The sequence below is a fragment of the Diadema setosum genome, chromosome 17 (assembly GCF_964275005.1).
Source record: "Diadema setosum chromosome 17, eeDiaSeto1, whole genome shotgun sequence".
Taxonomy (NCBI): Eukaryota; Metazoa; Echinodermata; class Echinoidea; order Diadematoida; family Diadematidae; genus Diadema; species Diadema setosum.
The window spans coordinates 6987334-7003410 of record NC_092701.1 but is presented as its reverse complement, the minus strand read 5'-3'; the positions used below and the strand labels follow the sequence as shown (position 1 = coordinate 7003410).

Genomic DNA, 16077 nt, shown 5'->3' with positions numbered 1-16077 from the left:
AAATTCAGTAAACTTGGACCATCAGTGGGATTCACACGGAGGCAAATTAACTGGATACAATTAAGTCTCGATAGTTGCATCGCGATCGAAATCTCGAGATTTTTGCCCGTGTGGACACAGAAATCCCACTTATTATCGCGATAAACATCCTGATGCAAATCCCAAGAAATCTTGCGCTTATTTCTGAATTACAGTATCGCAGATTATTTGACCCGTGGTGAACGTAAGAACGCTGGAGCAAGTAGCAGGATTCTATATCCCATCATTCAAAGCGCACGTGTCACAATTAGCGTGCACACCACAACAACAGCGCGTGCATTACACCAATTAAAGGGACATTCCAGACGATTTTCATAATTTCACATCATGTAGGGCCTAGTACTTAAATCAACAACTCCATGTATAGATTTATGGAATTTATTGTGGTTCTTGAGCAGAGAAACAATACTTTAAAAAATCTTAAACAAATTATATTGAACAAGGATGATGACATAGGAGGTTCACATAATATTTCAGAAATGTAGCAATGTAATTCCATTACAATATCGCTTGCTTGCGAGTTCACCTGTGTATAATCTATGCATGCCTTCTTCTTTTGTTCTGCTTCCTTGAGCCCCAACTCGTGCATTCTTATGGTGACTCTGCCATGTCATCATCCTTGTTCATTGCAATTTGTTCTAAATTTTGAAAATATTCTTATTCTTCATCCTAATCATCACAAATTCTGAAACTCTGTCCTCAGTATAACTGATTTATAGTTGTTCAAATGTAAAAATCTAAAAATCATCCGGTAGTCTCCTTTAAGCCCAAGAACAAAATGACAAACAGCGTGTTTCTACAGAACCCAAAATTCCGGGTCTATCGGATTGTATCCGATAGAAGAGCCTGTAGAAACGCACCATTATCGGTTTCTTTCAGATTCCGATTCCGATTCCGATTATTGTAACCGTCTCCAGAGGTAGTTCTTTCCGGGTCAGTTCCCCGTTTCAGCGCTGTCGAAACAAGCCAGGTTCAATAACCCGATACAGCTAGCTGATTGTGAGGTCGTGGTATGACCTGGATGTTTTATCTGAAGTCACAATTGACGTCATCGTGCTTCATCAGACACAGTGTTAAACTAGACTGTAAAAAACCCTCGATCGGCAATCGTACCAGTCGTCAAGATGAATGTTTATTTACCCACAACACAAAGTCAACTTTCCAGACATCCGGTAACAACTGCATACAGGCGTAGAATGGGATTCTAACCGATTAAATACTTCCTGTGGAAACAACCCCGATCTGCTAATTACGCGTTTACAAAATTCCAATTGTATCGGATTCTCTGTAGAAACACGCCGAAAGAGAAGCGCACGCAGTGTAAAAGCGCGCTGTGTGCACATTTTGGCAGATATGTTATGCATGCGCATGTTTGTTGGCAAATTATCGCGATCGGCAGTTAGAGAAGGATATTTCTGTCCGTGTGAACGCTTACAAAAATCTCGAGATTTTGATCACGATCGTTATCTCGCATTTATTTGTATGTGTGAATGCGGCTAAAGAGTATGATAAAAGCGCACCAAGTGCGCTTCGACTGTGTGCGCTTGTATGCTCTTTGCTGGTGCTTGCCCTTGTGTTCGCGCTCGCGATGTTGACATGTGATGTGCGCTTTGATGGAGTGCACGATGGGATAGAAAATCTCGAGATTAATGTTTTTGCTCCAGCGTTTACACACTCGTTGCGGTGCGAATATATCAATTCAGAATTGAGCGCAGTGTTTCATAGGATTTGTATCGTGATGCTGATTGCGTCAACTTCGCGTCTATTTGCCCAAAAAATAATAATAATAATATTAAAAAAACAATCACACAAACTTGTGCGATTTGGATCGTGAACCTAATCTACAATAACTCGTTATTTCTGTCCATACAGCTTTATTTCGATATTGAATGCAATTTGAACGGTATAGCAATGATGTGCCAAGGAAGGCTACGACCTTTGTACTGACCGCAAAGACATTCAAAGGGAGTACCCGTACCCATCATATTGCACTTAGCGAGTGGTGATGTCAAACGACAGCATCATTGAGCAGCTTGTACATAAAGTCCATGTTCAATTTGGTCACGACCTCAATCTCCGTTCCTTCCAGGTCGGGGATCCACGGGGTGTTGATTTTGTTGGTGACCATTTGGCCCCGGGTGTACTTGCCTACCAGCTCCACCTTGCAGACGGTGTGGGTAGACTCCTGCACGGAGCCGCGGCAAACCGCCGCCACCATAGCACATGCGTCAGCCACCATAATGGTGGGCAGCTTGTAGTACTCCTTGGAATTCTTCACATTGGCCTTGGTGATGGCATACAAGAACTGGCCCCGGAGTGACTTGCACGAACTGAGATTGTGGAACCATTGCTTGAATAAAGGTTACCAAGAAAGAGAGTAAAAAAATGAATAAACAACCAATTAGCATTGTTATGGTGACAGGTATACTGATATATTACATAATGTTTCATTTGTCAATTAAGCGGAGTACCATGTACCCGATTAAGCGGTACCCGATTAAGCGGAGAGTACTGTAATACATTTGTTAGGTATTAGCACACAGTCTAACATTATTGATGAAGGCAATTTCTTCTTCAGGTGAGCATGACTTCAAACATGATCATGATAGTGTAAGTAGTAAAACGTGTAGAATGGCTCTGTTCGAGACTATAGCCACCTAAAAGTGCAAATATTCATCAGGGTTTTTACACCAAGTGGCTCCATGAGATGAATTTCTATTCAGTCTCACTTTAAAGGGAAGTCTCCAATCACTTAAAACAGTTATGTGGATCCATTAATGTAGAAAGATTTGTGAAACACTCTTAGCTAGAAAGTATAAGGAAAATTTGACAATCCATTTCAAAGATTTGTCTAAAAATTTCGGTTAATTCCATATAGACCCTATTATTGTGAGCATTTCCATCTCGGAATGAATGTGTGTGTATATAATGGGCATAACGTCAAGATGATAACGATAAATCATGATGTGTATACTCACAAAGTCAATGCTATGAGATATGCAGGTTTCCAGGGGAACAACGAGCGTAGGACACTGGGTATCTGTGAGGACGATGTGCGCTGCTTCGGGGTCAGTCCCAAAGTTGAACTCGGCGGTCCAGAATTCTGTTCCTCTGGCTGCGAAGACAGTGGCAATGATGACTGTTATTATCAGGTTCTCATCATATCATTATAACTTATATATATAATATAATACACACACACACACACATATATATATTTAATACATATATACATATAATATATATATATATATATATATATACATATATATATATATATATATACATGAAGAGTTTGTTTGCAAAAACCGATAAGTCCATATTTGTCAAATGGAGATATTTGCGATTAAAGGTAAAGAAAAGTAAAGAGAATAATAAGGAAATTATTGCTTCTTTTGACCATAACTTTAGAAATATACCTTTATATGTAGTGACCAATATATCATTTAAAAGGTATCATTTTGTACTTTATGACAGAGACCGTACTTCCAAATCTTCAAAAATGGACTTATCGGTTTTTGCAAACAAATATATACTAGGACAATGATAAGTTTTTGTCCTAGTATACACTACACTGACAAAGGCCCGAGGCGGGTTGAAAATTTTGTGAATACAAACCTTCTTGTTGGATCTACAGATGGCGTATTTGAGACTCATTCTTCTTATAATTGTATATATATATATATATATATATATATATTCAAATTCATGAAATTCTTCCGTCGAGATGTTTTCATTGCAACTGATTGACAAATTTACGTCGATGTAGGGCAATTTGTCAATCAGTTGCAATATATATATATATATATATATATATATATATACATATATATATATATATTAATGAATGATATCAAAATAATAAATAATTATATGATTATGCGACTGTTAATGATAGTACAGTGAATAATCATAAAAATGTCATCAGCATCGTTATTTATCCTAGGCCTATATCATAACCATTAGTAATTATTATCACTTTCACAATTGTCACTTGAGCATCACGTTTTGAAATATTTTAGGATGCAAGAGTATACTATCATCATTCAATCATCGAATCTCTTTCATTATAATTTGACAATGAAATTAAATCATTTAAGTCGTTGAGCGCAAAGAAATTATGTCTGTGTTCTACTGCGTTGCAAGAGATGTCTGATGTTACTTTGCAGCACTGTACGAATTATGAATGATTGAATTTCCATGAATATGTACACTGCAAAAAGTCCGGTGTTAAATAGTGAACACCGAGCTGGTGTTAAATTTTCGGTGCTTATTTATGGTGTTAAATTAACACCTACGGGTGTAATTTCCAAATTTTTAACTGTTTTTGAAGAGTTTCTTAGTAACTGCACTTCTTGTTGATTTTTAATTTAAACAAGACGATCAAGAATTTTACATTAAAATACTAGATTTTTGAAAAAATGTGAAAATAAATTTACACCAAAGTAACACCAGCTGGTGCGGTCCCTTATTGAAGCTGGACGGGTGTTAAACCATTGATATCAACACCAGCAAATATCAAATCAACACCATGTGGTGTCATTTTTGAATTAACACCAGTACAGTGTCAAATTAACACCACGAAGTGTCAGGTGAACACTTTTCAACACCATCACAGTGCATTTTTAACACCTGTGGGTGTGGTCCTTTATTGAAGTTTGATCGGTGTTAGATTTAACACCCGTGGTGTTAAATCTGACACCGATGTTTTTACAGTGTATAATGAACAAAGCACGAAAATCTACTGTACCGATTTGCTCAACAACTAGCATATTAGTAAAAAGAGGATCAATATTTAATTATCACACAGTAATCGTAATGATATGGGTATGGGGAAACATGTACAATGCAAGAGGGTTTACATATTATTATATGAATACTCTGGAACTACTTTCCCTGTTTCTTCTTGTTAGAGAGTTAAGACCACATACTCGTGTTCAAAATGCAGTTGGTCGACTAAGTAGATGATTTACAGGGATGGTGTAGTTTTGCCTGAGATGGGACCTCAGATTGTTTTTTTCATGGTGAGATGAGAAAGTGTAGTGTATTCTATACACACTTATGAAATATGAAAGACCATAAACAATTCTAGGAGGAATTCAAAGTTTGAAGACAATCGGTTGAGATATTCAAAACAAAGTGGTCGTGGTAAAAATGTTGGACCCAACGTTTGCATAGCACCACTTCGTGTTTTGAATATCTCGGCCATTTCAAAACCGATATTCATTAGATAAACCACTTATTCAAAAAAAAATGAAAGAGCGTACGAGGAATTTAAAACTATACCACTCCAGTAAATCTTTAATGAAACTAACTTCTGATTTACTGACCTACATGGTGTATACTCCTTATATTCTACTCACATAGTGATTACATTTGCCAGGCGTTACAAAAAGCGGACGACGTACCCTCAATATTCCCACCCATGATGACTAACTCCTTCAGTTTGCTTGTGAAGGTAGGGTCGAGTCTAATGGCAAGAGCCAAGTTAGTCAGTGGTCCAATAGCCACTAGCGTGATCTGTCCCGGCTTCTCATTGGCCATCCGAATCAGGGCCTGCACAGCGTGCTCTGATTGGACAAGGTCTCGGCTGGGCGCGTATTTTTTATTTACACGCAAGCCTGTGGCTTTTCGCAATTTAATTCAATGAAACCGCTTGTGATGCGTCTATGCTTACTCCGCTCGGGTACGAAGAGTTCTGTGGGTTACTTTTACTTGTACAGTGCCTTCCGCTCGCGCCGATTCGATTCGTACACGTGCATCAGTGAGTGTTTGTACGCGCTGTGAAAGTTTTGCTTGCCGTGGTATAGACCTGCATCCAACAAGTCCATGTACGTACATTGTACTATGTAAACGAGTGAGAGTGCGAAAAACAAGACAATACAAAACAAAAAATTTGAAAGTTATGGAATAGGCTGGTACATGTGCATGTACATGTATCAGAGAGTTCTGAAATAGCATGATCGCATAATCTAATGACACCTGAAGGGAATGAAATGCATTGAAAATTCATGCTTGCCATTTTTCTCATTTTAAAATTAATACATTGTATCAAAAGTACTGTATTTGTCTTTCAGACCCCCCTCACCCTCTTATTTCCAAAACGTCTCTCTTCTCCCGTCTCTCCATACATCATAGTATTTGTTCCAAATACAAGCTCTCTCTATCTCTCTTGACTCCCTCTCATATCACATGATTTCTGTTTCTAAGACCCCCTCTATTGTATGTGCATGTATTAACTTTATTTCTCAGACCCCAACCCCCTGTTATATCTGTTGCTATTAAAGGCCCCCAAATCTATCTTCATACTGATGGTATATTATTTTGTTTCTCAAACCTGTCCCTCTTTTCTTCATACTAGTTTGAAAGACTCACTCTGCCGATATTCATTTCCCGACCTCTCTCGGACCCCCTCCTTTTTCAAATGCATGACTCGTACATTCCTTCCTCGATCACTGCTTGAATTAGCCTATATATATATCATACAATTTATTTGTTTCTCATACTCTCTCTGTCTCTCCCATTCTCTCTTTCTGATTCTTAAACTTTACAATGTTTGTTTACAAGACCACTTACTTTCTATATACATTGATCAGTTTGTCTAGAAACATGTACAGTCACATGTATGAAGGAAAATTACACCACTATTGCATGAAGTCATTATGCACTTTATGCACTTCTTTATATTCAAGCACTTTTTTTTTCATGAAGGTACAGATGTAATCTGATCCTCCAATATCCAAGAAGTACTGCAATACAAACTAGAAGTATCACCTAATGTGATTAATAATACCCCCAACTAGACACTGAGGCAGTTAGCTCAACTAGCAATGATTACTGCAAGTATGCTTTTCCTGGGAAAAAAAAAATACCATGACAATGTATTGTTCAACATTGAATGAAATTAACAGTACAGTAATGTGTTATTTTGCTCACTCACAATAATGTGCCATATCTCAAGTCAAGTGCTCAAAACCTGAGTGAGTAAAGTAAACAAATCAGCAATTTCTATGATTTTCATGAAAATAATATTACCATGGCAACACAATGTTTGACATTAAGAAAAAATGAAGTTTGCAAAACTATAGCTGTCACATGTGCCAAATTTCAAGTCAGATGCTCAAAAGCTGAGGGAATTAGGTGAATTCACAATATCATTGTATGATTTTCTTCAAAATATGCTGTCACCATGTTAGAGCTCACTAATGTCAACAATAATCGACCACTAATGTCATAACAACCACTAATGTGGTTGTCGCAGCTATATGCTTATTTGACGACAGTCTTCTGAATTTACACTCCCAATACATGTGCCATAATTCAGTCAGATCATTTGATTTTCTTTATTCCGAGTGGTTCCCAATCGATGTGTTCTCTTAGTCTTTTCTTTAATCTGTACACGTATATCTCAGTTTTATATTTGGATGTACACACTGCATGTTCCATTGTCTCGTAAACAAAAAGAAATGACTGTATTTCATTTTTATAATATCATGATCGATGCAGAAAATTCTTCATAAATTCATTTGAATTTGGATCGTGCAATGTCATAACACGTCGACGACAAAATGTCGTAATGACCACTAATGTCATAACATGTCGACGACAAATGTCAAAATCGGATTAACCACAAATGTCATAACACGTCGACCACAAATGTCAAAATTTCCAAATTTACTGCAAATGTCATAACGCGTCACAGGGGAGGATCCAGGACTTCCGTAAAGGGGAGGCGCCTTTACAAAAGTAACCCCTCCTTCATTTTCTTTCTCTTTCTTTTTTTTTAAACAAAAGAAATAAAACGAAAAAAAAATAAGGGGATGGGGTTGCGCCAGCCTTTTATTTTGAAAGGTGTCTCCCCTTTACGGAATTCCTGGATCCGCCCCTGAAATGCAAGCAATGAGTTTTGACATTTGTGGATGATGCAATAGCGAATCGAGAGGGAGCGCATCCCCCTCTGGTGCCCCTTTCTATTTTTGTTAAAACAACAGAAGTAAAAACAAAAAAACAAAAAAAATGGGGGCGGGGGAGGGGGGGGGGTGCGCCAGCTTGTACTTTTGTAGAGGGGCGGCGCGGCGCCCCCTCCGTCTCTATACATTTTTGTTATAACAAAAAGAAATAAAATGAAATAAAATGAAGCTGGTTGCGCCAGCTTTTGATTTTGTATAAGGCGCCTCCCCTTTATGGAATTCCTGGATCTTCCCCTGTGACACGTTATGACATTTGCAGTAGATTTGGAAATTTTGATATTTCTGGGCCCCGTTTTATCAAAAGATAAAATCGATTTTAAATTTCCTTACCACACAGGCTCCCATAGACTTGTCGTTGAAATCAACTATAAAATCAATTTTAACTCTTCATAAAACTGAGCCCTGGTCGAGGTGTTATAACATTTGTGGTTAATCCGATTTTGACATTATCGAGAGGGGGCGCTTCCCTCTCTTGTGCCCCCTCTCTATATTTTGTTAAAACAACAGAAATAAAAAGAAGAAAAGGGGGGGGGGGGGTCACGCCAGTCTTTGATTTTGTAAAGGCAGCGCGCCGCCTTTACGGAATTCCTGGATCCTCCCCTATGACGCGTTATGACATTTGCAGTAAGTTTTAAAAATTTGACATTTGTGGTTGACGCGTTATGACATTTTGTGATTAATTCGATTTTAAATTTTGTCGTCGACGTGTTATGACATTTGTGGTTAATCCGATTTTGATAGTTGTCGTCGACGTGTTATGACATTAGTGTTATGGCCATTATGACATTTGTCGTCGACGTGTTATGATGATATTATAGTGGTTGTTATGACATTACACGATCCAAATTGAAATGAATTTATTAAGAATTTTCTGCATCGATCATGATATTACAAATGATGATTCTTCGGTGAAAGAAAAAATGAGAAATTTATATTTTTGTGATTTTTCTAATAGAGATATAAAATGTATTTTTAGTAGGATAAGAAGTAGCACTTTGAGTTCTGCTTTGAGGGATTTCCAATATAGATTATTGCATGGAATAGTGTACACAAATCATCAATTATTTCAGTTTAAGTTCGTAAATGATAATTTATGTTCTTTTTGTCATAATGAGGAAGAGACGTATAAACATATATTTCATACATGTGATTTTGCTAGGAAAGTTTGGGGAAAATGTAGTACTTTCTTTGAATATGTTGATTTGCAACAGTTGAGTTGGGAAGAGATCCTTTTTGGTATAGAGCTACCAGATAAAGGAAAAGCTCAGTTGACCATGTTATAATTTTGGTGAAGAAATTGCTTTTTTTAGGAAGGAAAAATAAGACACCCCCAACGGAATATTTCATTAAAAGGTCTATAGAGCAGGATAGGTTAGAAGAAGAAAAATTAGCAGTTATACGTAATACGTTGTCAATGCATTTACAAAAGTGGGAAAACTGGAAAAAGAATTGAGAATTTGCTTTGCGTTTATTTAACAGAGTATGGTCTGCCGCACATCCACCAGAAATGCCTTTTCCACGCACTCGTATTAATAATGTAAGTCAGGACACATAGGTTTCAGTTGCTTTTGAGGTTTTGTTGTGATGGGGGTTCTGGAAGGGGGAGGGGGGATGGGGTGGGGTAGTAAGAGGGAGAATGGACGGGGGTATTGAGTAGAGGGGGTGGCGAGGGGGGTTGTTTTTGTTTTGTTTTTTAACAAAAAAACTTCAATCAATGGATATTGAAATTTTAGGTTGGATTGTATGAAAGCTGAAAAGAAATATTTTTGGGGTAAGTGATTCAGTTAATAGAATTTATTATGTAATGAAAGAAAAAATTGTTAAGAGATTGAGGAATTAGTAATGTAAAACTAGAAAAGAAGAGATGTTTATATGAATTGTATATAGTTATTGTGAAAAAAATGTACCAGAGTGTATCAAAACATGTTAAACCGATGTAAAGTTTTGGTATCAGTGTTGCATCCATTGCTGAAAAGGACTATAAAATTGGTCCGGAGATTTTTGTATCAATTTATTTGTATATTATGTTTCCATTGATGAAGAATAAAATATTCTTTAAAACAAAACAAAAAAAAACATTAAATACAGTCATTTCTTTTTGTTTACAAGAGAATGAAACATGCAGTGTGTACATCCGAATCTAGTCTTGAAGTTATTAAATGTGGCGTCCCTCAGGGTAGTATATTAGGACCTTTACTTTCATCATTTACATAAATGATTTTTGTAGATCATCCGACATACTTTCTTTTATACTTTTTACCGATGATTCAAATATTTTCTTCTCCCACCAAAATCCAATCACTCCACTGTTAATTCCGAATTTAAAAAAAAGTGACCCAATGGATAAGAGCCAACAAATTATCACTGAATCTTCAGAAAACTAACTATATGTTATTCAGTAAGTCTATAGAAGTTTTACCCACAGATATCATCTTTGATGACGTTCACTTAGAGCGTGTATCTCATACAAAGTTTTTCGGTATTACAGTGGACGATAAACTTTCGTGGAAGCCTCATATTATTAATATTTGTAAAATAATTTCGCGTAATATTGGTATTATTAATAGACTTAAATCTCATATCCCGTTGTCTTCTTTGCTGACGTTGTATTTTTCATTAATATTACCTTATATCTTAGCACGGGGTTATAGTGCCCATCAAACTTTATTAGATAGATTATTGCTATTACAAAAAAAAAAAAAAAACCACTTCGTATTATTTGTGGCGTTTCTCCACGTTCCCATGCAGATCCATTATTTGTTAGAAGATTTAAAAAATCAAAGATTTGTTTTTCTTACAGCTGGGTCAGTTTATGTTTAATTATAACACAAATGCACTTCCCAGCATTTCTATGCCTCCGCCACGAAGTGGTGCCGGAGGCATTATGTTTTCGGGTTGTCCGTCCGTCCGTCCGTCCGTCCTTCCGTCCGTCCGTCCTTCCGTCCTTCCGTCCGTCCGTAATGAGTTTTGTGGACAGGGTAATTATCAAAACCTTTTGAGGTATCCTAATGAAACTTGGCATGTATGTGTATTATGGGGTGAGGTTGTGCCTATCAACTTTTGGGTGCACATGCTCAAGGTCAAAGGTCAAAAGGTCAAGGTCAAATACATAAAATTTCACTATTTCCACCATATCTATGCAATGCCTGAAGATATTTTCTTGAAACTTACTGTATACATGTATTACCCGATTAAAATTCTCTGGTGAAAGTTTGGGTCATGAGGTCAAAGGTCAAAGGTCAAAAGGTCAAGTAAAACATTAAAACTTCACCTTTTTTTCTTTGTACCTTGGAAATTGTTCAAGGTATCTTCATGGAAAATAGTATATTTACATGTACTGACTGGCAGTGATTATCTAGAGAATTTAGGGTTCATGGGGTCAAAGGTCAGGGGTCAAAGGTCAAGGGCAACACTTCAAAATTTTACTATTTCCCCCTTGTTTATGCAATGCTAGCAGGATTATTTTTTTTTCCACTTGGTGTATGCATATATAACCTAATAGAGATTCTCTGGAAAGTTTTTTTTTTTTCTTTTGTTTTTGCCTCAAAGGTCAAAAGGTCAAAGATCAAGGGAAAGTGCTGAACTAGTTGATTCAATGTTTCCCCGAAATCAATATTTTCATAATTATCCCACCAGGCGATCAAATGAGTTTCATTTACCCCTTCTGAGAACATTATTGGCTCAAAATACATTTATATACACTGGCCCTAGATTTTGGAATTCTTTAAGTTGTGATATAAAAAATTCTTTATCTCTGAATTCGTTTAAGCGTAAGTTAAAATATTTTTTGTTGAACTCATATTAAGATATATACGATTCATTACTTAGCTGGTCTTTACAGCCTAAGGGTTCATCGTCAATCATTGATTTCATCATTGTATATTTTTAACATTATCTTATTTGTATACACTTTGCTCGGCTGACTGAGCTGAAACACCTCAATTCCCTCTTACGATCCCGATGTTCAGCGTGTTGGCTTTTCCTTTCATTTCCTTTTTCTTTCTCTCCTTCCTTTCCATTATTCTTTTGTGTTTTATTACTGTCATGGTAGACCCTACTGTAAAGTCATGTAATGTCGTTGTGTTTCTATTGTCTTGTTCTGTCCTGTCTTGTTCTCTCCTGTCTTTGTAAAAAAAAAAAAAAAAAAGAAAAGAAAAAAAAAAGTTTAATGTATTCACAAGAATCCTTTGAGTGGTTCACAATTTACAAGCATGCTTTTCAGTGAACCTCTCAGTTCTTTCTTTTTTTCCCCCTCCAGACATAACTTTGTATTCTGCCGGTATGCATGTATAATTTCCTATTTGTTAACCATTATCTACCATGTAAAGTCGAATACATGCCTATGTTATATCTTCTGATTCATTTCGTGTTATGTTTGACGAAAAAGAAAGAAGGAATGAAATAAATGAAATGAAATGAAAATGAAATGAAATGAAATGAATATAAAATTGAGATATACGTGTATCGACAGATTAAAGAAAATCACTGACTGAATTAACGGAGTGTATAAATGCAGAAGACTGTCGTCAAGTAAGCATATAGCTTGAAGATACGGCAGTCACATTAGTGGTTGTTATGACTCTACTGGTCGATTATTGTTGACATTAGTGGGCTCTACACATGGTGACAGCATATTTTGGATGAAAATCTTATGCAATGATATTGTGAATTCACCTAACTCTCTCGGATTTTGAGCATTTGACTTGAAATTTGGCACATGTGACAGCTATGACATTTAGTTGTGCAAACTTCATTTTTTCTTAATGTCAAACATTGTGTTGACATGGTAACAGTATTCTTAATGAAAATCATAGAAATTGCTGATTTACTGACTTTACTCACTCAAGTTTTGAGCACTTGACTTGAGATATGGAACATGTGACTATCAGTGAGCAAAATAACACATTATTGTTAATTTTATTCAATGTTGAACAATACATTGTCATAGTATTTTTTTTTTTAAAGAAAAGCATATATATAAAGTGATCATTGCCTACTGAGCTAACTGCCTCAGTGTTTAGTTTTGGGGATATTAATCACATTGAGTGATAGTTCTAGTTTGTATCACAATACTTCTTGGATATTGGAGGATCCGATTACATCTGTAGTATACCTTCATGAAAAAAAGTGCTTGAACATAAAGAAGTGAATAAAGTGCATAATGACTTCATGCAACAGTGGTGTAATTTTCCTAGATAACATGTGACTGTACATGTTTCTAGACAAACTGATCAATGTATATAGAAAGTAAGTGGTCTTGTAAACAAACATTGTAAAGTTTAAGAATCAGAAAGAGAGAATGGGAGAGACAGAGAGAGTATGAGAAACAAATAAATTGTATGATATATATATAGGCTAATTCAAGCAGTGATCGAGGAAGGAATGTACGAGTCATGCATTTGAAAAAGGAGGGGGTCCGAGAGAGGTCGGGAAATGAATATCGGCAGAGTGAGTCTTTCAAACTAGTATGAAGAAAAGAGGGACAGGTTTGAGAAACAAAATAATATACCATCAGTATGAAGATAGATTTGGGGGCCTTTAATAGCAACAGATATAACAGGGGGTTGGGGTCTGAGAAATAAAGTTAATACATGCACATACAATAGAGGGGGTCTTAGAAACAGAAATCATGTGATATGAGAGGGAGTCAAGAGAGATGGAGAGAGCTTGTATTTGGAACAAATACTATGATGTATGGAGAGACGGGAGAAGAGAGACGTTTTGGAAAGAAGAGAGTGAGGAGGGTCTGAAAGACAAATACATTACTTTTGATACAATGTATTAATTTTAAAATGAGAAAAAAAAAGGCAAACATTTTCCAATGTATATATGATGTTTGTTCCATTCAGGTGTCATTAGATTTAAGCGATCATGTTATTTCACAACTCTCTGATACATGTACAGGTGTGTACATGCATATGTACCAGCTATAGCCTATTCCATAACTTTCAACTACTCTCCCTTCAAGCTTTCCATCCATGCTCTTCTTCTTCTCCACTCCTTTTCCCTTCAATCTTTCCTGTCAATATCTGAATTATCAATCAACGGAGATGGAAAAAGTGTTACATTACATACTTACATTCTGTTGGATTACTCGTCATGTGTAGGCCTATTGTGTCGTTATGCGTTTCAATATGGTGGGGGGGGGGGGGGAGGATTGGCTTCACCTTCAGTCCCCCCCCCCCCCCACATATCAGTAAACGCAAACGTGTAGGCCTACAATTTACAAAGGCGAAAAATGATCATCTAAATGTAATTCTTTGGGAGTATGCTCAGCGCCCCTACCATCCCTTTAAAAATCACTCCAACCTGTATATATATATATATATATATATATATATATATACATATATAATATATATATATATATATGTATGTATAATATTCGGTCAGTGTAGCCCATTATATACACCCCCATCATACACCAATAATTGGTCTTCCATGGAATGTACCCTGAATATGATGATCACTTTTGTGCAGGTTTGATGAGATATCACAGAATATTCATTGCTTTTTTTTTTATCTCTTTCCTTATGATTCTCTCTCTCCCCCTCTCCTCCTGGTCAGATTTTTTTTTGTTTCGTATTGTTTTCTTTTTCGCACTCTCACTCGTTTACATACGTACATGTACTGCTTGGATGTAGGTCTACCACGGCGAGCAAAACTTTCACAGCGCGTACATCACACACTCACTGATGAACGTGTACGAATCGAATTGTCGCGAGCGGAGGGTTCAGTGCAGCTCACAGAACTCTTCGCAACCAACAACCCTAGTGGAGTAAGCATAGACGCATCACGAGCGGTTTCATTGAATTAGATTGCGAAAAGCCACAGGCTAGCGTGTAAATAAAAAATACGCCGGCTGGGCATAGGGCCTGGGTTGGGAATGTCACCCAGTCCGTCCGTTCCATGTACATGTTTGGCTTCCTTGGGGTCAGTGACAATGTACTGTGTAGCTCCCCTGAACACAGGAATCTAGTGTTTGAAGATTAATTCGAAGAATTTGGATTATCTAGTTAAAATACTGTAGAAACCATACAATTTTTGTTGCAGTTTATTTTCATTTCCATTGCATTTACACATACACAATGTCTCAGCATGCGCATTGGCCATTTGCAGTGCTTTTAGACATTTCCTATAGTTTAGTGTAAAAAGCACAAACTTTGATATGCGTCTATTTCTATTACATTATAGCGTATATAGGCCGTAATGGTTGACATATATGCAATGTCGCTGTTTATGAAATTTCAAAATGTTTGTGAAATAAAAAAAAAATCGACCATCATCATCTTTATCACTGTGTTCATTTACATTATCTTTATCAAAGACTTTCATAATCATTGTTTATATTATGACAATCACTGATTGTCAAAATCATCATAAAATTTGTTGTTCATACTCACATCTAGTTTGTTGAATTTCTCCAGCACGCGTAGGGCGTTGATAGTGACTTTGTCGACTTCGACATTGCCAGTGACACATGTGATCCCAATCAGATCGACGTTGGGTTGACCCAGGGCCATCATGATGGCTACCGCATCATCGATGCCAGGGTCGCAGTCTATCACCATGACAACTTTCTCTGCCATGACTGGAGTCCGGGGGATGGAATGCTTCCTGAATATTTACCTTTGCCCAGACGATGAAGACCTCTCTGAAATGACAGTTTGTGAGATACCTATCATACGCAGGAGAGATGAAAGTACGAGTACCAGTATAAAATTTTCAATTTTGTTCGAAGTTGGCTCCGAACGTGGCCAACAACCAATCAACAGACGAAGCAATTACGATGTTTACAGATGATGGTCCTACGATGACACCCGAATAGATAGGCTAAACTGAAAATGTGAAGTTTTATTGCGAAGTTTACCCGAACTGACGCTCGAAGACCACACAATGGACGACGTCGTATCGACATTACAATGCGAAGAAGTGACCTGCCGATGGTATAAAACCTAGGTGATACAAGAACTGCTTATCATGCTGTCTGAGGTGCTTCCAAAAAATGCAGTGAATGCTGCCTTCTTTTTCCTAGTTTCATCATCAAATTTTATTGCCTTTCCGCTGG

General features: G+C 36.9%; 1 protein-coding gene across 2 annotated transcripts; it reads right to left on the bottom strand.

Annotated features, from left to right (window-relative positions):
* Window positions 1–2047: 2047 nt before the first annotated feature.
* On the bottom strand, window positions 2048–15598 carry LOC140241090 (inosine-uridine preferring nucleoside hydrolase-like). 2 transcript variants are annotated; one of them, XM_072320857.1, is made up of 5 exons: window positions 15413–15598; window positions 14867–14984; window positions 5448–5624; window positions 3018–3154; window positions 2048–2389 (listed from the first exon to the last, which is right to left on the bottom strand). In XM_072320857.1, exons 1-5 carry the CDS (start codon window positions 15596–15598, stop codon window positions 2048–2050), a joined length of 960 nt encoding a protein of 319 aa, XP_072176958.1. The 2 variants fall into 2 exon arrangements, 1 of the variants encoding a protein (XP_072176958.1); XR_011902060.1 differs by lacking the exons at window positions 2048–2389; window positions 14867–14984; window positions 15413–15598 and having other exon boundaries at window positions 3086–3154; window positions 5403–5483.
* Between the last annotated feature and the right edge of the window lie 479 nt (window positions 15599–16077).